At 34.7% G+C, this 21,909-nt stretch overlaps 3 protein-coding genes across 3 annotated transcripts; 2 read left to right on the top strand and 1 right to left on the bottom strand.

Moving 5' to 3' along the window:
- Nucleotides 1-5,119: 5,119 nt before the first annotated feature.
- Nucleotides 5,120-11,903, top strand: LOC124448249 (FAD-dependent oxidoreductase domain-containing protein 2-like). Its single transcript, XM_046999245.1, has 21 exons — nt 5,120-5,274; nt 5,687-5,758; nt 7,184-7,246; nt 7,438-7,553; nt 7,918-8,069; nt 8,228-8,282; nt 8,358-8,424; nt 8,786-8,852; nt 8,924-8,971; nt 9,047-9,105; nt 9,177-9,278; nt 9,362-9,420; nt 9,495-9,684; nt 9,944-10,059; nt 10,137-10,182; nt 10,270-10,332; nt 10,437-10,613; nt 10,704-10,776; nt 10,853-10,949; nt 11,075-11,129; nt 11,568-11,903. Exons 1-21 carry the CDS (start codon nt 5,163-5,165, stop codon nt 11,615-11,617), a joined length of 1,839 nt encoding a protein of 612 aa, XP_046855201.1. The 5' UTR covers nt 5,120-5,162; the 3' UTR covers nt 11,618-11,903.
- Nucleotides 11,904-12,383: 480 nt separating this feature from the next.
- Nucleotides 12,384-21,155, top strand: LOC124448007 ((E3-independent) E2 ubiquitin-conjugating enzyme UBE2O-like). The gene is given in 14 exon segments (XM_046999016.1): nt 12,384-12,622; nt 12,849-13,019; nt 14,065-14,162; nt 14,499-14,700; nt 14,792-14,892; nt 15,648-15,859; nt 16,275-16,616; nt 16,930-17,165; nt 17,224-17,587; nt 18,259-18,440; nt 19,653-19,680; nt 19,683-19,913; nt 20,342-20,543; nt 20,807-21,155. Coding segments are annotated over 14 exon segments (2,808 nt in total). The 5' UTR covers nt 12,384-12,394; the 3' UTR covers nt 21,018-21,155.
- On the bottom strand, nt 21,010-21,896 carry LOC124449590 (ADP-ribosylation factor 3-like). The gene has a single exon (XM_047000531.1). It carries the CDS (start codon nt 21,731-21,733, stop codon nt 21,179-21,181), a length of 555 nt encoding a protein of 184 aa, XP_046856487.1. The 5' UTR covers nt 21,734-21,896; the 3' UTR covers nt 21,010-21,178.
- Nucleotides 21,897-21,909: the final 13 nt, after the last annotated feature.

Here is a 21,909-nt window from a genome sequence, read left to right as displayed (position 1 = left end):
TATTATCGACACAAGACTGTATAGAACGTATAGATAGGAACGAATTTCTTGGTAACTTCAATTTTTTAAAACATTTATGTGATCGCCTTGAAGGACATATTCGAATAATAATGGCCATCTCCTTAGTCCTTAGCAATCAACAACATCCCATATTGCTGAAAATTTTGTTGAAGCATTTCTTTAAAATGAATATATTATTTCTATAATATGAAACATTTCTGTTGTCGAAGAACAGTCTGTTTGCTATAAATGCTACTGTTTGTAGTATTTTATACAGCATATGAGTCTGATCCAATCTTTAATTAAGAAAAGAGTTAAATATATGGGTTGAGGAATGACACAACTTCTGTATGTGCTTATTGATCATACAGGGGTGTGTTGGAGGGAGCTCAGCCCTGTTTGTTCAAATTGTATGCCTTGTATTACCAGTGAAATATATATATCAAAAAGCTAGCAGCACTTTAATATACATCAGAAAGGCAGCAATATTTTAATATCAGAAAGGCAGCAACAGTTTTTATATACATTAAAGAACCCAAATAGCTGAAATTATGGAGATATGCCCCTGTGATCTTATAAACCAAAACCTACAATTAAAATATCATCGACAAGTCTAGAAGAGAAGTAATGTTCTACTTTGAGCTACAGAAGTAGGGTACATTTGTACAATTCATTACCAAAAATATATTGTACTCGGCTGTTTCAGTGAATATCCTAATTATAATTAATTCATTTTTAAATGATGAACTAAAAATACAAAATACAACATGGAAAATCATAAGAGCTTATGTGATTTGGTGTAGTTGTTTGTTTAAGTGTGGAAGTGGCTGACAATTGAGAGGTTTGTAAATTGACCCATTTCTGAACATAATGAGAAATCGTCTTCGATTAAAAAACAAGCTTTGGAGTAAGAAAACTATTGAAACTGCGTTAGCACGAACTTTGCAATGTTATTTGGCCCAAAAATGTTTCTCTACTTGAGTCAGTTAATTGAACCTTATATCAAAAGCAGTTCAGTACAACAATCACCATACGCAATCAAATTTCGTAAGTTCGACCTAAAGGCATTTCTTTCATTTTTTTCGTAATCCTCGAGTCTGGCGATATGTAATGAAATTTAGTAGCCGTCAACAATCAGTTATTACACACTTATCCATAAAAAAAACGCAATATTATCTCAAAATACTGCATTACTAGCAGCAATTGCTATATAAACACTTGCTCAAATTTCAAAACTAGGAACCAAAATGGCGGAAATTGGTCAGGTGATCAATATTGCCCAATCAACGTAAGCTAAACGGACAACAATAGATGTCCCAACTCTTACAAATAGAGGGCTCTGGTCCAAACGTCTTTTCTTACTTCATTCTCAACCGAATCGTGAACTTCAACACTAGCATAGTTATTGGAAGATGCCCCGGTACTTGCCAAGGCATCCGACAATTCTTCGATACGGTTAAATATTTGCGAAAGTATCTCTTTTGCACCATTGAGTTCTATAATAACTGGAGCGGATAAGTGGACTGGGACTTGACGCCAAAAAAATGGCAGCCAATGGACCTATTTCCACTGAAATGAACACTTTGCGGAAAAATTATATTCTCGACCTCCCCCTGATGTCTATAGCTAATTATACAGCATTTTCAAAACAAACAAGATATCTTTCTTTGGCATTTCTTTTATTGTCGATTTCAGTTAACTTTTCAAATGGTGGTTGCCAAGTTACTTTCTAATGTTGCCAGTTACATTTCCAAATATGGAATATTCGATATGAACTTGTGAACTTGAGTTGACAAGTTGTGTACTTGAGTACTGAAGTTGTGTACTTCAGTACTGAAGTTGTGTACTTGAGTACTGAAGTTGTGAACTAAAGTTGCGAAGTACTAATAAAAGCGAAAGGTATTTGTACCCTGTAGACATTTGGCAATGAATCCGTTTAGTAAGCGAAGAAAAGCTTTACCAATAGAAGTAAGAAATGAAATACTTGAAATGTAGTTAAATAACGAGCGTTTGACAAACATTTCGAAACAACTAAATCTACCGTATAAGACTATATCAAATATAATAGATCTATGGGTAGACACTGGTTCTATTGCACCTCGCCAGAACGAACGTGATGTTCGAACCACGCGTACAGATGACGTTATTGTATACACTGAATATCTAAAAATTAATAAACCATCTATTTACGCAAAAGAGATTCAGCAACACCTAGAAAATAACAAAGTTTTACCTTCCAGCAAACATACCTAGCAGGTCATCCATAAGTAGAATTTTGAATAAAGACCTTGATTACTCTTACAAAATAATAAGTCAAATTCCTCGAGAGACAGAACGGCCGGACGTTATGGAGAAGTTAGAAGCTTACGTAGCAAATATTTCATTGATTGATTGCAACCGTATGCATTTCTTTGATGAGTCGTCTGTAGTTGTTACGAGTGGCAACAGACGTCGAGGGCACAGTATGCAGGGTACTCCTGCATTTAAAATCCAACGATACGCTTCTAGTGCCACATTTACTGTAAATTTATTACATAATGTAAACGGCGTATCGCATTATAACACTCTTAGAGGGCCGTCAAACGGATTAGAATTGCTTAAGCTTTTCCTTGCTTACTGAACGGATTCATTGCCAAATGCCTACAGGGTACAAAGACATTTCGCGTTTGCTAGTACTTCGCAACTTAAGTTCACAACTTCAGTACTCAAGTACACAACTTCAGCACTCAAGTACACAACTTCAACACTCAAGTACACAACTTCAGTACTCAAGTACACAACTTCAACACTCAAGTACACATCTTCAGTACTCAAGTACACAACTTCAACACTCAAGTACACAACTTCAGTACTCAAGTACACAACTTCAGCACTCAATTACACAACTTGTTAACTTAAGTTGACAAGTTCATATCGAATATTCCATATTTGGAATTGTAACTGGGAACATTAGAAAGTAACTTGGCAACCGCCATTTGAAAAGTTAACTGAAATCGACAATAAAATGCCAACACTTCAATCATTCAATTGTTGAATATTGTAATGTCCACAAAGTCGCTTTCACAGGTGAGATATTTGTTTTGCTTGTAATTGAAAAGCAATTGAACTTGAAGCCTGAGAGATAAAATCCGACTGATGTTTTCCTATTTATGTTTTTAAATATCAACATACGTTTCCACTTATTTGTTAATGTGTGAAACCGTAAATCTGTTTGCAAAATAGTTTCCCTAACGCGAAAAGTTTCTGCTCTTTTTACTCAGTGGGCAGATACGATGAAGAAACGATCACTTCAAAGAGTACACATAATGTAGAGCAGAGTTAGTTCTGATCAATTTGCTGACAACATGAAGAGATGATCGGATAGCAAAATGTTTCTGTAACATGCTGCAGTACCACTATTTCTTTGATCACTATATTAAGATAATTGGAAGATGCTATTGACCAGACAGAGTCTAACTGCAAAATGCTAAGGCTGAATACAAACAAAGGTAAATGATTCACAGACTTCCTTGTCCAACAGTTATTTGAACTTGCACTAATTCTATGGATGGAGATAATGCATTTAATAAAGATGCCTTGAATGCTTTGAAAGTTAAGGTCAAGTACCAAATAAAGATAACAAGGTTATGTGTGTTTTGATGCTTGATGAAATGTCGTGTAAAAAGGTCATAAGCTTTGTGCTTATGTCAATATTAATACTGAGATTGATGATGACTTACTGCAACTGTACAATCCATGCAGTGTGTATTGTATGACTAAATTGTAAAATCATGTCACATCTTTATTGAATTGTTTTAGTAGACTGTTGTTTGAATGTTACTTATATGTAATGCATGCCACATTGAAGCATTAAAGATTCAGTAATGAAAACCTCAGTGCTATATATTTCTTCTTAATTTCAGTTTTAGCTGAAAAATTATTTTGAGTTTATTTACCTAATAAAGTTCAGAACAACATTTGCCATTTGCTTTATTTTCTGCTTTATTAAACCAGGGAAATGTTTTGACTCTTCCAAGTTTTTCTTCAATCTTTTGCTTCTTAATTCATTTCATAATATGAATGAAATACAGGTAGTGCAGTTTAATGACTCTATAATTTTTGAAAAGCTGTTAAGCTTCTAGCATTAAAGAACACAAAATGTGTTTAATTCATTTGGTTTTATTGCCTTGTTTTTACATGTGTACATGCACTTCATCATTCTTGTATAAACAACACCAGATGTTGCATACTTAGAGGGAAAAATCCCATAGCAACTGGTATTAAATATGGGTATGAAATTTGTTATTGAGGTGAAAGCTGTATTAGTCAATCAAATTCTGAATTCACATGGCCAGTAGGAAACACATAAAAAAGAGAAAAAGAAGAAAAATGTCAAATACACAATTGTGTATTCATGTATTCATGTATTCAAGTATTATGAACACTATTGTAATTTAAGTGTTTAAATTATTTGCATTTTTGCCATTTCGCAATCATTACAACGAGATGAAATATGCTACAACTTGACAAGTATTTGATGCAATTCTCGACTGTAAAAAATCTCGACTCCAAAAATTCTCGACTGTAAAAAAAAATCTCGACTCCAAAAAAATTCTCGACTGTAAAAAAAATCTCGACTCCAAAAAAAATTCTCGAGTGCCAAAAAAATTCTCGACTCTGTATTCTCAAGAGTAAAAAGTAATCTCGATAGAAAAAAACCCATCTCAACCAAACAAAGAAATTCTCGAACAGAAAAAATTCTCGACTACTTTTCTCCATTATGGTTTTCCATATTGCTCAATCCACTTTTTATTAAAATACTTTCAGTGAAATAGAAAATTTGAATGTTAAATCATTACAAAACCCAGAGAATAAGTTTTTCTTCGTGTTATGTTTTCCTGTTGCTCAATAAACTTGTAGATGTAGAATACAGTATTTACAGCAGTGTAACTTTAAAGTAAGAATGTTGGCGCTCCTTCAAGAACTATACGCAAAACAGCTGGCCAACAATTACTCTTTAACCCTTGGATGTTTTGCGATTTCAATTGCATCAAAAAATAACCTTTGTTATGGTAATTATACATTTCCCTTACATAAAAAATCTTCACGCTGCAATTATTCATTGTCACTGTAAACATCTCACAAATCACAACAAGCTCAAGTGCGCAATCTTTGCAGAAATTATGAAAGTATTTTGGTGTAGAGTTTTGATATTTATCGTTTATCTTTTCTTGGTTTTTTCAAAAATCATCAAAGAACATCGACGGTATTGCGTGATAGGTGCTGGACCAGGAGGTTTGTGAGAATTCTTTTTTTTTCGTGTTTATGTGTTTGTCTTTTGAAAGTCATGTTTGAAAAAGATGTGTCTTTGATTGGGCTGAACTGTTTGTAATTAATTTAATCTGTTTGCTAGAAAGAGAAAACTCAAATTGATTGTGTTTACATTTGTCGTTGTTCAACTGGGCTTTTTTTCAATTTCACGTTTATGTCAACAATATAAATTTATGTTTGAATGGAAGAATCGTAAATTCAGTTTCCAAATCGAATGATAATTTGTATGTTTTATGTATTTGCAACACAGAATTAACAAATACAAAATATTTGCGTTGGTCTCGTAAGATTTTTTATCTGTCTAACCGAAATTGATATTGTCAATTGGGAAAAAAAGGTTGTTTACCCATCGTTAGTTTTGCGTGTTATTTTCTAGGTCTTCAAATTTCATATTTTCTACAAAAGTCAAATCGGGATTACGTTGTGTTCGAGAGAAATGCTAAAGCTGGTAGGTTTTAATTCACACGATCCTATTTGTCGGATCCGATTTTTTTGGTTCCGACTTTGGTTTCTTGTTCAGACGGTCCGATAATTTTGTTGATATTTAGTCGTTTACATATTTATAGTTGTGTGAAGAGCCATTTGTGTGATCCAGTACATTTATCGATATATTTTTCGTATTTTTGTTCTTCTTTCCAAGTCTTTTTCAAATCTACGTAATTTGACTAGTCGGCTTCCTCTGATCTTTTTTAATGAAAATAGAGCAAGTTCTATTTCCGTCAGATTTTTTAGATTGACGAATCCGACTGTCTGAAGCTAACTTTGTATATGTTCACGCAATCCATTTTTTTGGATCCAAAAAATCAGATCCGACAAATCGGATCGTGTGAACACGCCTTAAAGAAACCGTTGGCAAAAGAACCTGTGCCATTGTGTTTTTTTCCTGTTTTTCCGAACTAGATACCGTTTTGTCAAACATTACGTATAATTCAGTGATTCAATTTTTCTACATCAATAAACAATGATTCCGCTGTTTCTACAGAAAATATGAATAAGCAAGGTGTTAACTGGATATCTTTATCACAGCTCATTATTAATATTCATTTTCTGCTTTCTCAAACTCGTTCGCCGTTCTCACAGCAATAAACCTGAATTATTTTATGTTTTGAAATTATATTTTATTTTATTTTCAGTATCTTTGTCTGTTCTGCATAGATCTCTTGTAAATAGTTCTCTATCATCATCATCTAACCATTAGAATTGTTTCATTATTCCTAGTGACCATGAAATATAATTTTTATTGACTCATTGCCTCAAGGCCCACAACAAATAAGCAAATATATTTATATAAAGTAATAGCTACAGGTGTATAACTCTAAAATATACCATACCGTGCTAGCTGTATAATTCTAATTTTAAACAGAAATTTTATTTTTAGCATTTTAAAAGTGCAAAAAAAACAGCTACCTGTTGACAAAAATCTTTCGTCACGCTGATTCTAAATTTAGGAAATAATTTCTTTTTAAAACTGATTTAAAAAACCACTGTGTTTTCATACTTATTAAATGTAGTAGTGAGAGGCAGCATGACCTTTTCTTCTTGAACTGTATGTTTTTACCTTAAATAGATGTTCATAGTTTGAGAGCCTGCTGCTTTTTCGTTAAGTCTTTATGAACAAAAATTAACTTTCGTGTTACTTTTAAAATAGCATGCTTGATTTGTTTACAAAATAAGATATGGTGACAATATTTAAAGCGTTGCTTTTCGGTAATGTTGCAACTGTTCGTTGTTGTTGAATTGTTGCTCTTATCGATATTTCTGTAGTTGTAAATGTTGATGAATGTTGTTTGTTGTGGAAAGCTAGCGTACAGTAACAACAACATATGGTTACAACAATGTACAGAAACAACGGCTTTTGTTTTTTATTTTAAAGGTTCCTTTTATGATTACTTCCCCCGCCATCGAGGATTGATATCTATCAACAAACGACATACAGGTTCAATATTCTCTTCGTGTGTGAAAGATGTGTTTCTTGTCGTCTTGAAAATTAGCATCAGTTCATACGAATTTTCTCATTATTTTTGATACATTTTTAATGTTCATCTTTTAGAAGATTCTAACTGAGTTAATGCTTTATATTTATACCAAAGTCAAAGTTACAATGGAAATTCTTTAATATTATTATAGGTCGAACTAATAAAGAGTTCAACATGAGACATGATTGGAATTCGTTATTATCTGAAGATGAATCACTGCGCATGACCAAGTATAGCAAGCGTCTTTACCCTAAGGCAGATGTCTTAGTAAGGAAATCTGTGATATGACCTTGCTTTAATAGTATTTATTAGCGCATGCCCAGTGTTATTTGTTGACTTTCTGTAATTTGATTGGTTGCGGCAGTGGGCGTGTTCGAAAGTGCTATTTTTTTGTAACAAATTTGTTTTAACAAGTGCTGTTTGAATTTCAAAATCGATTTAAAAGCCATATAAATTGTTCAAGGAGAAAGAAAAATGTATTCAAATGGTAGTTGTCATAACGAGAGTGAATTTTATCATCCAGACGAAGTAAACTTTGTAGGAAACATTCTAATTTCAGTCTCAATAAGCCAAATCTACTTGTCCGTACTGAAAATAACCATGCAATATTCTTTCATTTTGCATCTCTTAGGTCCGTTATCTCAATGACTTCGCCAGAAAATCAAGACTCAACATTGTTTACAATACAGAAATTAAGGAAATTTCTAGAAACACTAAGGAAGAATTGTTCATATTGAAAGACCAAAATGAAAACTTTTACAGTTGTAAAGATCTTATTGTTAGGTAATTTTTAATGCTCTACGAAAGGGGGTTTTGCAAAATAGGTTTTTTGGCATCCTGCTCACGAAAAATTAATTCGTGTGTTTTGAGAAGTTAACAAAAAATTCACAAATCTTTGAACTCTGTTCACAAATTTGCAAAAATGGTTTAATTTGCTTCAGTACTGGTTTGCCTGTTGAAAATATCCCTGAATTCAAAGGAGCTGAACATACAGAGGTACAGGATTCATTAGAAATATTTTATTAAATCAAACAAGGCTGCGAATGTAATTCAAAGTATTTAATTATCTAGAGTTATGGCAAAATGTCAATTGATCGCGATGATTACGAAGGAAAATCTGTGCTGATCTTAGGAGGAGGTATACAGTTGACCCTAAGTGACTATAGTTGACCTTAGTTGACACTAGTTGATCCTGGTTCACATTAGTTCACCCTTACTGATACTCGTAGTTTACACTGAGTTGACATCTGAAGAGGAAGTATATAGCTGACTTCTACGTCATCATGAATATATGTCTTTCTTCATTGGCTAATCCAAAATCCTTTTTTTAATCTGCTTATTTGAAATCCGCCGTGGTTATCTGTCAATCCAAAATCCGCCGTTTTATTTCTTAATCCAAAATTTTCTTATAAATATAATTTATGCTTATTCCCCATTAAGTTCATTCCGACCATAATTTGTGAATATTTTTCATTCCTCACAATTTTCCTCGCTCACAGGAAATGCTGCATTTGAGACCGCTGACCGTATTATGGAGTCCACAAATCTTGTTCACGTGATGGGAAGGTGAGCCCATAATATCCATGGCGATACATTAAAATCCATTGTGATAGATTTATTTCTCATTTCGTTTGCAGATCTAGGGTACGTCTAGCGTGGTCAACGCATTATGTTGGTGACGTAAGGTATGAAAAAGAGAATTATTGTTATTTCTAATTACTTCATGTAATAATGATTGTATAAATCGGTCGTTTTAATAGAGCCATTAACAATCGCCTTCTTGATAATTATCAACTAAAATCTTTAGATGGATTCTTAGGTTTGTATTTATTCTTACTATTTAATCTTTCATTAAAACTTTAACTCATTCCTCTACTATCAACACCGTAGAGAAATCTTTCTCCCAGCTAAGTATCGTGAAGCATGCTGGGAAACTATACGTGGATTTTTATGACTCGAATGGAAAGATTTTGAACAAAACTGGAGTTGCTCGTAAGAAATCTTTCGCATTTCTCTTACGTTTTTAAATCAAACTTTATAGTTATATAAATTGTAATAAATTATAATATTTTCAGCGGATAACTACTCTTTACGTGACCCGTATGATAAGGTCCTTAGATGCATTGGTTTTCAAGTAAGTGTTTTCCTTATATATTAAATGAAGCCGTCTCACATCACTCACATCACAACTTCCTTATTCATCTATAGTTTGATTTCTCCATATTTAATTCAACCGTTATGCCCGAAAAAGGCCTGGGTAAGAAACACAAGTACCCACGCATCACTCCAGATTTTCAAAGTCAGAACATTCCAAGGTTATGGTTTGCTGGAGCGTCAGCACATTCTTTGGATTGGAAGAAGTCTGCTGGTGGGTTCATTCATGGATACAGATATACAGGTGAGGATTTACTCTACATTATCATAAATCTACCAGGAGTCATTCATGGCGGGAAAAAATACTCTCAAGGCATTTGGAATATGCTTTTCTCTGTTTATAAAGTATGATATATTGACATCACTTTTGTTCTTTACGTGATAGCAAAATAGGTAAATATCGTTCCGCAGTTTTAAGGGACCATGCCTTCCTGTTGATATAATTTTCATTATACGGTTCATATCTTTTGCTGTCCTTCCAACTCTCTTCTCTCTACCTTTAGCTAGAGCTCTTCATCGTATCTTGGAATGGAAGAATCATGCAATAAAATGGAAGCACCACGTGATTTCCCAAAGCCAAATAATGAACTATATAATAAAACGTGTAAACGAGGCATCGGTAAGTTCAACTCGAACCCAATCTCCTATTTCTACATCGCAACCACTAAACATGTACTGCGATGTTCTATATTCTAGGGTATATATCAAATGTTCGAGTTTCTGGTTGATGTAATCATTTATGGTTGGTTAGCTATCTAGACTTTGATAAGTTTATTCTATATGAGTATTTCAAAAGCTGTTTTTTTAAATATAATCATCGCTTTTCTAGTAAATGAGGAAGAAACTATTTACGTCGAGGAATTTCCATGCATGTTGCTTGATCGATTTACACGTACGTGACGTCGAATTTATATGAAAAAGCGATAATCGTGGCAGCGGTATAAAGTTCTTTGTTCTGAGCTCTTGTTGTTTGACTGGATTGATATCTGTTTTCAGAGTATACCGGTTTACCTAATGGACCAATGCTTGTAATTAACATGGAGTATGGGGAAACATTTTCCGGCCCTGGCCAAGACACTTTTCATGAAGATAGATCAACACTGGATCCATCGCGGGCTCATATCTCCAACTTCTTACATCCCGTTTTGTATTTCTATCCTCAACCATTGAGAGGTATCACGGGATACATAGGATCGTTTGCGGATAATATTCTACATGGCTTCTTTTCTCTTTTTAACATCAATTATATTTTTACGTTTTCAGCCTTGGGAAAAAATTATTCTTTACCTAAACCGCATAGAATACATCATATTGTAGAAGATTTTCTTACAAAATGGTGAATATGTTTTCAATGTGAAAAGAAATATCTGATTTTAATGCATCGTGTAATCCTTATTTATCCTGTGGTTTAGGACGGGATTATCCAGTCATCTGGTTCCTTTGAGAAGATTTTTGGAGCAAGTGCAGGGAGAGGATTTGAGAAATTTCTTTTCACAAAGTTGTTTTAAAGTATGATGAAATTAGTGTTTTTATTTTTTAAATTTTTACTTCAATTTACGCGTTTAGTTTTGTATCAAAATTTGCTTTTATTTACGTCTTCTTCTGACTTATCAAACATCGTTGTTCTTTTACAGCTGGCGATGACAAATGTTCGTTTGCCAAGAAGATGCCGCGATTACTTCATTAAAAGTAAGTCTAACACATCAATCCCTAACGTTACATAATAAAATAAAAGCAATCAAACGCATGCGCTGATCGGTCTATAGCTGAGTTTGAACGCATGCGCTGATTGGTCTATAGCTGAGTTTGCATTAACCAATGCAAACCGATCTGAGCTCAATCAATCAATCAATCAATCAATCAATCAATCAATCAATCAATCGATCAATCAATCAATCAATCAAACAATCAATTAATCAATCAAGGAGAATTTGCAAATCAATCCTGAATAGATGTTTTAAATTTGTCTGTTTCCCGTCATTGCTATGTTATAAAAGAAATAAAAAATGTTTTTCGTGTTTGCACTGATATGCTCTCCAGTTCTCTCATAGGTCTCCTCGGTTTGCATAAGCCTTTGGAAACATAGTAAACATCTTTTATTTCTTAAACCAATTTGAATTTATTTAGGTTCTTCTCTCCCTGCCGTATCTAATTTACACGTCGTTCTGAAAGAGTGAACCAACCTATTAATGATGTGTTTTGAAGGATTTGACCTCGACTCGATACGTTAACTAAAACTGCTTGTCTGACCATCAACGAGAGAAGGAATTTGTAGGGATAGTAGAGTAAAATAGATGTCGGCTACTGTACTGTAGTACAGTAGCCGACATATATAGTGTTATATATATTGTTCAGGAGATATTTTGGAAATTATTGATAAATAAAAGAGCAGATTCTAAATAAAAACGAAACAAGTGATAACGATATTTTGTGAAACATTATAACTCAATCCATACATCTTTAGATCTTCTTGTCTCTTATTTTTTCTCATCTGACAATGAAACGAATATCATCCATTTACAGTTTTCAGTTGGGTAAATTACATCGTATGAAGTTTTAGTCTCTTGCTTTGCAAACTACTAATATAATCATATAATATTTCCAAAGTCTGCCTGTGAAAACAAATTCATGCCAGCCTTTTAATGCAAAACATCTTATTCATTATTAATACTATTTTTGTTTAATAAAAAACATGCACATGTTGCTTTAACACGTATGAGTTTTGTCTGTATATTTTCTGGATTCTCGTTATATGGAGGTTATCTAAGTCTGTGTGCTTATTTCACCTATTGTATGTATTTGTATTTTGTTATTGTAACTGATGCATCTCCTGTGACAGTTTATAATGAAAAATTCATAAAATGAAATTAAAATAAAAAAATATATATTGGTTCTTCTATCAATTTCAATGATGATTCACAGCTAGTCCCAGTTCACGCGCAGTCAGAACTAAAATGGCATCAGAAAATGGAGCAAAATTGAATAATATCATTCATGTCGACGATGTTGTCACTCTATTAAACGATAAAGATGGTTCTAAAGAAATTGGAGTAGTTATAAGAAGTGGCAACGATAGTTCTGAATCGGAAGATGATTCCGATTGCTCGGACACTGTTAAACTGAACGAGATTGAAGTATGTTGGTATCCCAGTGGTCGTGAGGAGATTGTCGGTTTAGAAAAGGTAGGTTTGCTTTGTGTATAAAAATTAAATTTTGTCAAAAAAAAACAACGAAAAATAAAATAATCTCGATTTAAATGCTTCATTATTTTGTGTTATTTACAAGAATTCCTCTCATCTTTCGTTCGCGTTGTTTATTTCTGTTTTCGTGGTTAGTTTAATATTAAAACGTTTTGTATTGTAGGAGTTTTTTGACTAATTTTTTGAATTCCTTTTTCTTAAAAAACAGGTTAAGATAGTTGATCGTAGTTTTCAACCAAGTGACGTTGTGCAACATGCGACTCAGCCAAATCGAAAGGGATATATCAAAGATTTAAGTATTGATTGTGATATAAGGATTCTAGGAACAGACATAATTATTAAAAATGTCAACAGTAAGAAGTATCTTTCACCCATTGAGGTACATTTTAGCTTTATTGATTACATCTCTATAGACAACATCTCTATAGACAACATTTCTATAGACAACATCTCTATAGACAACATCTCTATAGACAACATCTCTATAGACAACATCTCTATAGACAACATCTCTATAGAGAACCTCTCTATTGACAACATCTCTATAGACAACATCTCTATAGACAACATCTCTATAGACAACATCTCTATAGACAACATCTCTATAGACAACATCTCTATAGACAACATCTCTATAGACAACATCTCTATAGACAATAGACAACATCTCTATAGACAACATCTCTATAGACAACATCTCTATAGACAACATCTCTATAGACAACATCTCTATAGACAACATCTCTATAGATAGACAACATCTCTATAGACATCTATAGATCTATAGACAACATCTCTATAGACAACATCTCTATAGACAACATCTCTATAGACAACATCTCTATAGACAACATCTTTATAGACAACATCTCTATAGACAACATCTCTATAGACAACATCTTTATAGACAACATCTCTATAGACAACATCTCTATAGACAACATCTTTATAGACAACATCTCTATAGACAACATCTCTATAGACAACATCTCTATAGACAACATCTCTATAGACAACATCTCTATGGACAACATCTCTATAGACAACATCTCTATAGACTACATCTCTATGGACAACATCTCTATATAGAACATCTCTATAGACAGCATTTCTATCTACAACAACAAATACATAAAAGATAAAAGTTTCTCTGGATTTTGAATGATTTTTATTGAGCTTTCGACTCGTTGCTTCGAGCCTTCATCAGAATGAGGATATTATTTATTTACACAAAGCAACGAGCCGAAAGCTCAATAAAAATCATTTAAAATCCGGAGAAACTTTTATCTTTTATGTATTAAATGCCTGGATTACCAATTTTCAAACTTAACAACAAATGCATATATATATTAACAGCATTTCTTAATGTAAGACTTATGTATCACATTTCTAGTGTTGTTTATGGTATTATATTTTTGTTTCAGCCATATTTTGACTCAGAATATGTTTCTCTTGGGCCCTGGGTTGGACACATACGTGAAACTTATACACGAATTATTTTTGTTTTGAAGAATGGTGCAAGGTTTGTTCATAATCAATAAGTAATTTTATTTCTTATTTCTTTATTTTACAATATTTAAATAGTAGCATCCAATCACATGCCACGAGACCTTGTAAAACCATTACAATATTCCGTTCATGACATTACATGATCAATGAAATCTGATGATAAAAATAAAAATTAATGTTGTGCTCAATTAGCACAAGTTATGGTTCTGCTATGTAAATTTTGCAACATTATCATTAATAATTTTTCTATTGTTTTTGCCGTAAGTAAACACAGAAAAATTCACACAGCAGAACTAAATTTGCAGCCTGGCCACGCCATTGATTGCAATTCAACAGTATTTTCTTGCAGATGTTCAGTTGAAGGAGAGGATCTGGAGATGTTTAAAGATGCGGTAGATAAACGAGACGAGGGCTGTTTGTATCGTGGAAACCGTTTCTATCCAAGTCAGTCTGTGATTGGTCCAGCCAACGCTTTACGAAATGCAAAATGGTTGACAAAAATAAAAGCTATAGTAGGGGAACGTAAGAAAGTCAAGGCGATTGTTGAAGAGGTTCCTATAATTGCATCAAATTATTTTGTGTTGTTGTTTGTTTGTAAAAATGATTTCAACACTCTAATTTAGGTGAAAACAGTTGGAATAGAAGTCAAATGGGATGTGTGGTTTCTACCTTCCTGGCTTCTTCAAGGAAGATGATTATAAGACTCCTCCAGATATGGTTGTCACTGAGGAAGATTTTCACAAGTATGACAATATATGACTAAGAAAATGGTTTGAACCTGGAGTATTGTTACATGTTTGTGGATGTAGATTGTTCAGGTTGGTATAGTACTGAGAAAGACTGTTGTTGTTGTTGTTGACTGACGTTTCGACAACCTTAGCGGTAGTCATCTTCAGAGTCAAAAAATTCTTAATTTTTTTTTTGACTCTGAAGATGAGTACCGCTAAGTTTGTAGAAACGTCAGTCAACATCAACAAAAACAGTCCTTCTCAGGACTTTACTAACCTAGACGATCTACATTTACAAACATGTTATGACAATATGTGACTAAGAAAATACAGTTTATTTCATTCAAAAATCACCTACAGTCCATCTCCATTACGTTATGGATATATTTGGATATATGGAGGTGTATATGAGTGTGAATATGGAGTATATGTGGGTGTATATATATATATTGGAGTAGGAAGTTTATAAGTGATGATTCTCCGTATAAAACAGTGCTCGATGCCCGAGAGCAGAGCGTAAAATTATGTAGTGATGTTGAAAAAATCACGAAAACTACAGATTTATCCCGACAAGCATGTTTCGTGATTTCTCACTCTTCAGGGATTTAAATCCGTGATTTTTTTCAACGTCACTACATATATATTGGAGTATGTATATACAAGTGTGGATAAGGTACATGTATGTATATAATGGATGCTGATGTACTTTTGGGAGTATAAGTATGTTTTATTTTTGAAAGATTCTAATGTGAAAAATATTTTTTTCACAGGTTAATTGTATATAATGAACATTCCCAGCAACTTCAACTTGGTGATAAATGTTTTTACTTTATAACACAAGAGGATATCGTGTCTGATGAAAGTATGAAAACACAGGTCAAAGACAATAATAATGACAGACCACCCTCTTCTCCTGTTGGTGACAAATCGCACGAAACAGTGGCCATAAATGAAGAATTGACATCAACATCAAAGCACTCTCGTAAATATATATAATATTCTATCACAAAGTGTATAACAATGTGCCCTCCCGGCTATCACCATAGTACAATGGTGACTCCTGCACTTGGGACACAGGATGTACGGTTACACATTGTATGGATTGTATTGTAGAGTCACCACAGTGCTCAAACCTATAAAGGCGAGCTTTGCTTAAAGCGAATGCGGTGAACGTCTCATTATGAGACTCTCTACACAATCCGAGAGCGCTCAAACTGCGCAAGCGCAGCGAGCGTAATATACAAAGTGTATAACAATGTGCCCTCCCGGCTATCACCCTATTAAAATGGTGACTCCTGCACTTGGGACACAGGATGTAGGGTTGAATGTACGGGTATAATATTCTATCATCTATAAACGATTGGGCACGCTGTTATTAATATTGTGTTGTTTTGTAGAACTATCCAATTCAACCGCTGATGATGATAACAATAAGGAGCTTGGTAACGACTCTTCTAATAGTGAGGATGAGTTAGAGACCGGTGGCCAGTCATGTAACGCCCGGAGGCGTCGTAAAAAAGCAAAAATACAACAGTTACGTAAGAACCACGTGACTGATATGAAAGCATTTCGACCAGGTGATCGAGTTTGCGTCGAAATAACGAGGACCAAAACTCGTGTTGACGTCATATGGCAAGATGGGAGTCTGGAAACGAATGTAGATACTCTCTCCTTGGCATCGATGCATCATTTTGATGATAATTTATTTCTACCCGGATATATTGTGAATGATAAACGAAGTGAGAATGACAAAATTCTGTACGGGGAGGAGTGCTCTAGTTTGGATAAGATTTTAATGGCTACTTCGTGTTTTGCTGTGTCATGTCCGATATTTTATGTTGAATTTTATCACACTTATGCCATCATTGAGAACGGGGAGATTGTATTTTATCAAACACATATCGCTGTATTCCTTATTATTGCATTTACACTTCCTGCATGTTTTAAGCCAAGATAACCCCCCACAGTTAATACATGCCTCCCCACACACAGTACATACATGTACGATATGAAAGTCTTTGATTATCAAACATTTGTGTTTTTTTATTGCAGATCGTTCCTCGGCTTCGGAAAAGTCCGCCAAATACGGTATTGTACGAACTTTTTCTGACGTCGACCGAACTTGTTGTGTAAGATGGTTTTCGATCAACGGGGAGGATCTGGGCCCTGAAGATGACGTCAGTGTCTACGATCTAGTGGCCCATGAGAACATGGATTTTAGCCCTGGAGAACTCGTCATTGCTATTAATTTAGAGATTCGTCCACCGAATTATAGTGCTGCTGGCAAGGTAGACCTAGGATCTGTCTTGATTTGAGATCTTCGTCTCTATTCTTTTATTATTTTAGGTAGCATTTGTAGATCCAGAGGGGTATGTGGGGGTAACATGGTGGCGCAATGGGACTTCCGACGAACAACGGCACCGTCCTAACGAATTATATAAGCTGCAAATAGAAGATAGCCAATCAGTGGACAGCACTGATAAAGATGCTTCGAGTGGGTCCGGGAGTGACAATTGGGAAACGGCTAGCGAGGATGAATTGTCTGGGACACATGAGGATAACAATGATTTGTCTGGGACACATGAGGATAGTAATGATGTTCGCGATCGTTCATTGATGACCTCTGTCGAAAACATTGATTTTGAAGAATTGAAAAATGCGGACAATCTCATTCATGATCAGCGGTTAAATAACGATGATATAAAGGAAGGTAATTTTCAACATACCTTACTTCATGTAGGCTGTGTGAGACCATACGAAAAACATTAGTCTCGATGAGTCAATGGTGTCACCAAGGTTGTGCGAATGGAAAGGGGCGGGAAGGGTTGGCACAAGCTGTGTAAATTTTTTGAATTGTCAATCATTACATGTATATAATATGCCTCATGTATCATAGTGAACATGTGACATAATGTCTAATGTATCAAAATTACTACCATGATATTTCACAATTATCATTGTGGGATTTATTTGCACTTGGCAAACTCACAATTATCCAACAAATTCACATTTCCTTCAAAAAATGGCATTGTAAAATCTCCCGTATCTCATGCACCGCCTCATAAGGCTCGAAATTCAAATAGATGGGGGTCCGTAATTTTTTTCCAGGGGCACGTACAGCCTAGGGCTGTTCTTGGCGATGCCACTGACTCATTAAAGTTGTTCTTTATGTTAAAATTATTCTTTTATTACTTTTATTCACTGTTTTTCCAGTGATTGGCATGTGAATATATTCATAGTAGGCGTAACAATTGGTCTGGTTTAGCCACTCGCTTCAGTACAGAACAAAAATCGCAATAGTTTTGCCCGAGTCTTGTATGTCTAAGATAGAAAAGGAATTTGGCGAGTTCGGACGAATTCATTTGTATATTTATATTGTAGAAGAATCATTTTTAATGCGTGCGGAAGTACACGAATGTCATCATTTCTATGAAGATCATTTTGTGAAAACTTTCACACCAGATAATCCACGAAAGTTCATGTCCACACTTCGCAAAGAAATGATGTTGTTGAAGACTTCGTTACCGCGTGGGATCTGGATCCGAGGATATGAAAACGCGTTGGTTAGTTGCTTGAAATTTTGAGAAATTGTAGCAATCTGTGCAACTTGATCTTTATGATTTGGTGGATGTGAGGGACATCTGTGAATTTATTGATGATCACGTGACCTTAATGTTCTGTTTTGATGACGTTTGCATCTCTCATCATCAACAGTTTCCGTGATTTTCATTTAAGTTTTTGAATTTCGTATGGTAATCAATCAATCATTAGAGATACCTTTCTTTCTTGGTGGCCACACCCTTGACGTCATATCTATAAACCAACCCCCCTAAACTACCTAACGACACCAGTTCTGACCAACCCCTCCTAGACCCCATGAAATGAAAGTATTAAATGGTAGTTTGATGTCTACCCACCCCTTTCCCCTTGGCAGCCACGTCTCCCCTAACGTCATATATATGGACCAACCCCCCTAGACCACCTGAAATGAGAATATGAAATGGTAGTTTGTTATGTACACACCCTTTTCCCCTTGGCAGCCATGCCCTCCTAACGTCATATTTACGGACCAACCCCCTAGACCACCTGAAATGAGAATATGAAATGGTAGTTTGTTATGTACACACCCTTTTCCCTTGGTGGCTATGCCCTCCTGACGTCATATTTACGGACCAACCCCCCTGGACCCTCTGAAATGAGAATATGAAATGGTAGTTTGTTATGTACACACCCTTTTCCCCTTGGTGGCTATGCCCTCCTGACGTCATATTTACGGACCAACCCCCCTAGACCCCTGAAATGAGAATATGAAATGGTAGTTTGTTATGTACCCACCCTTTTCCCCTTGGCAGCCATGCCCTCCTGATGTCATATTTACGGACCAACCCCCCTAGACCACCTGAAATGAGAATATGAAATGGTAGTTTGTTATGTACACACCCTTTTCCCCTTGGTGGCATATGGACCAACCCCTAGACCACCTGAAATGAGAATATGAAATGGTAGTTTGTTATGTACACAAGCCATGCCCTCCTGATGTCACCAACCCCTAGACTGAAATGAGAATATGAAATGGTAGTTTGTTATGTACCCACCCTTTTCCCCTTGGCAGCCATGCCCACCTGACATCATATTTATGGACCAACCCCCCTGGACCCTCTGAAACGTGATTATGAAATGCTACATTATGCAGATTCAATGAAAAAATTATCCTAATATAACAATTGGTGGTTAATTTTCTGTGTTATACAGTCAACAATATACATATTTTTTAGGGATTGTTCTCTGTGTTGATAACTGGACCAAAGATACTCCATATGAAGGCGGAGCCTTTCTCTTTGACGTGAAACTACCCTCTGATTATCCTGTTTCACCGCCGTTGGTTTTTTACATTTCCTTGATTAAGGATATTATAAATCCTAACCTATATGTTGATGGTACTGTTTGTACAAGTCTTCTTGGAACTTGGTCTGGAAAGGATTGTGAAAAATGGACAGAAAAATCTAACCTGTTACAAGTATTGTTGTCTATTCAAGGTAAATATATTTCAATGTAACCATTGCCTGTCTTGCTTATAGATTATGTTACATGATGACTTATGCATCATTTGTATGACTACATGTTTCTAAATGTAGATCGTCCATGTTGGTATAGTCCTGAGGACTGTTTTTGTTGTCGTTGACTGACGTTTCGACAACCTTACATTGTTGACTCTGAAGATGACTACCGCTAAGGTTGTCGAAACGTCAGTCAACAACAACAAAAACAGTCCTTCTCAGGACTATACCAACCTGGACGATCAACATTTACAAACATGTGACAATACTCCCGGGTTCAAACCATTTACTTTATTTGTATGACTATTAGATATTTTCTCTGGTACAGAATCACCTAGAATACCAAATAAACTAGTGTTGTGTACATACTAAAGCAATACTTCTGTTGCCTGTACTGCCTGTACTAGCTCTTATACTATGCAAGGAACCATACTACAATGAGGCTGGCTATGACAAGTTGAGAGGCACAACCAAGGGAGCTGCAAATGCTCGTGTTTATAACGAAATGGCTATACTTCATGTAATAACATCGATGACAGCTACAGTCAAATTGAGACATCCTGCGTTTAAAGAAAATATCATTAATTTCTTTAAAAATGAAGGTCCAAGGTGAGATATATTGCATTCGAACCAATTTAATACTTCATATTGCTTGAAACAAACTGAGTTTAAATGTTTCTACTTTTTTACAAACCCAAATATGGCAACGCTTTTCACCATTTTTGATGCATTCATGAATTTTTAGAATTAGATGTTTTTCCCTTAGGTGAGTTTAATTTCCCTTTTTATAGTTTGTCATGTCTAAAGATTGTATAAAAAATGAACTTAGTTTAATTTTAAAGTATTTTATATGGAATTTGTCTTATCTTTAGAACAGTACAGAGGTGTAAAAAGTGGATGGAATTATCACAAATAAATAACATAAAGAAAACATCTAAGATGCACAATGATGTCACAAATAAGGAACTGCCACAGTTTCCTTTATTCCCAGTGTCTAAGGGTTTTTGTAAATGTTTACAGCGAAATGTTGATGAATTTCATAAAGCTTTAATGGAAGAAAGCATAACTACCAATGTGGAATGACGTAGATTTATAAGATAATCATTGTAAATACAGCATCTTTGTGATTGGAATCATTCAGGTATTGTTGAGAATACCGTTATTTAATAATTTTAAGTTAAACTGTTGGTTGTAATCATGAATAAATAATGTGTACTGCAATTTGTGTTTATTTATTGTGAAACTTAGGGTAACCTTGGTTTATTTTCAATTTGATTTGCTAACCAATCTAAACCTTCGGTCAAACCTTCTCCCTTGGTAGCACAAGTTCCTTGCACAAACCATGATCGTCTTGCCAAAGCACTTAAATTTAGTTTCTCGCGTATTTCTGTCAAACTCATAGCATTCTCCACATCTTGCTTGTTTGCAAATATCAACAAATGAACATTTTCGAGTTGGTCTTCATTGAGTAAGCGTTGTAATTCAGTTTTAGCCTGGTCAAGTCTTTCTTTGTCGGAGCTATCTATCACAAATATTATTCCTAGTGAGCCCGGGAAATATACTCTCCACAAATTTCGTATTTTATCTTGTCCTCCTATATCCCAAACTGTGAACGAAATGTTCTTGTATTTGACTGTTTCTACGTTAAAACCGATAGTTGGAACACTTGAAATGACTTGGCCAAACTTTAGTTGATATAAAATTGTGGTTTTCCCAGCATTATCCAGGCCTACCATTAATATTCTCACGTCTCCACGTCCCAATAATCGAGTCCATACACTTGAAAGCAAATTTCCCATAATATAGAAATTATTTTTTATAAAAATCAATTTCACATGAAGAAAGCAACAGCTTGACACGAAGACAAAACAAACATGAATACGACATTGCCAATTTGCAAATTTCAATGTCAGTGTCCTTGTAGAGACTGGTACCTAGTGAATATAGAGAGAAAATCTATCTTGATCAGATACTA

This window comes from Xenia sp. Carnegie-2017, unplaced genomic scaffold (genome assembly GCF_021976095.1).
Source record: "Xenia sp. Carnegie-2017 unplaced genomic scaffold, XeniaSp_v1 HiC_scaffold_23, whole genome shotgun sequence".
In the NCBI taxonomy this organism is placed as follows: Eukaryota; Metazoa; Cnidaria; class Anthozoa; order Malacalcyonacea; family Xeniidae; genus Xenia; species Xenia sp. Carnegie-2017.
The sequence above is the reverse complement of the archived record's forward strand: the minus strand, read 5'-3'. Positions and strand labels throughout refer to the sequence as shown.

Bases quoted from the DNA above. Each gene is read 5' to 3' on its own strand.
- LOC124449590 (XM_047000531.1), bottom strand. From the start codon at position 21,733: ATGGGAAATTTGCTTTCAAGTGTATGGACTCGATTATTGGGACGTGGA.
- LOC124448249 (XM_046999245.1), top strand. From the start codon at position 5,163: ATGAAAGTATTTTGGTGTAGAGTTTTGATATTTATCGTTTATCTTTTC. The intron at 7,554-7,917 runs GTAAGGAAATCT...TGCATCTCTTAG, and splicing joins ACCCTAAGGCAGATGTCTTA to GTCCGTTATCTCAATGACTT. The intron at 10,777-10,852 runs GTGAATATGTTT...CCTGTGGTTTAG, and splicing joins GAAGATTTTCTTACAAAATG to GACGGGATTATCCAGTCATC.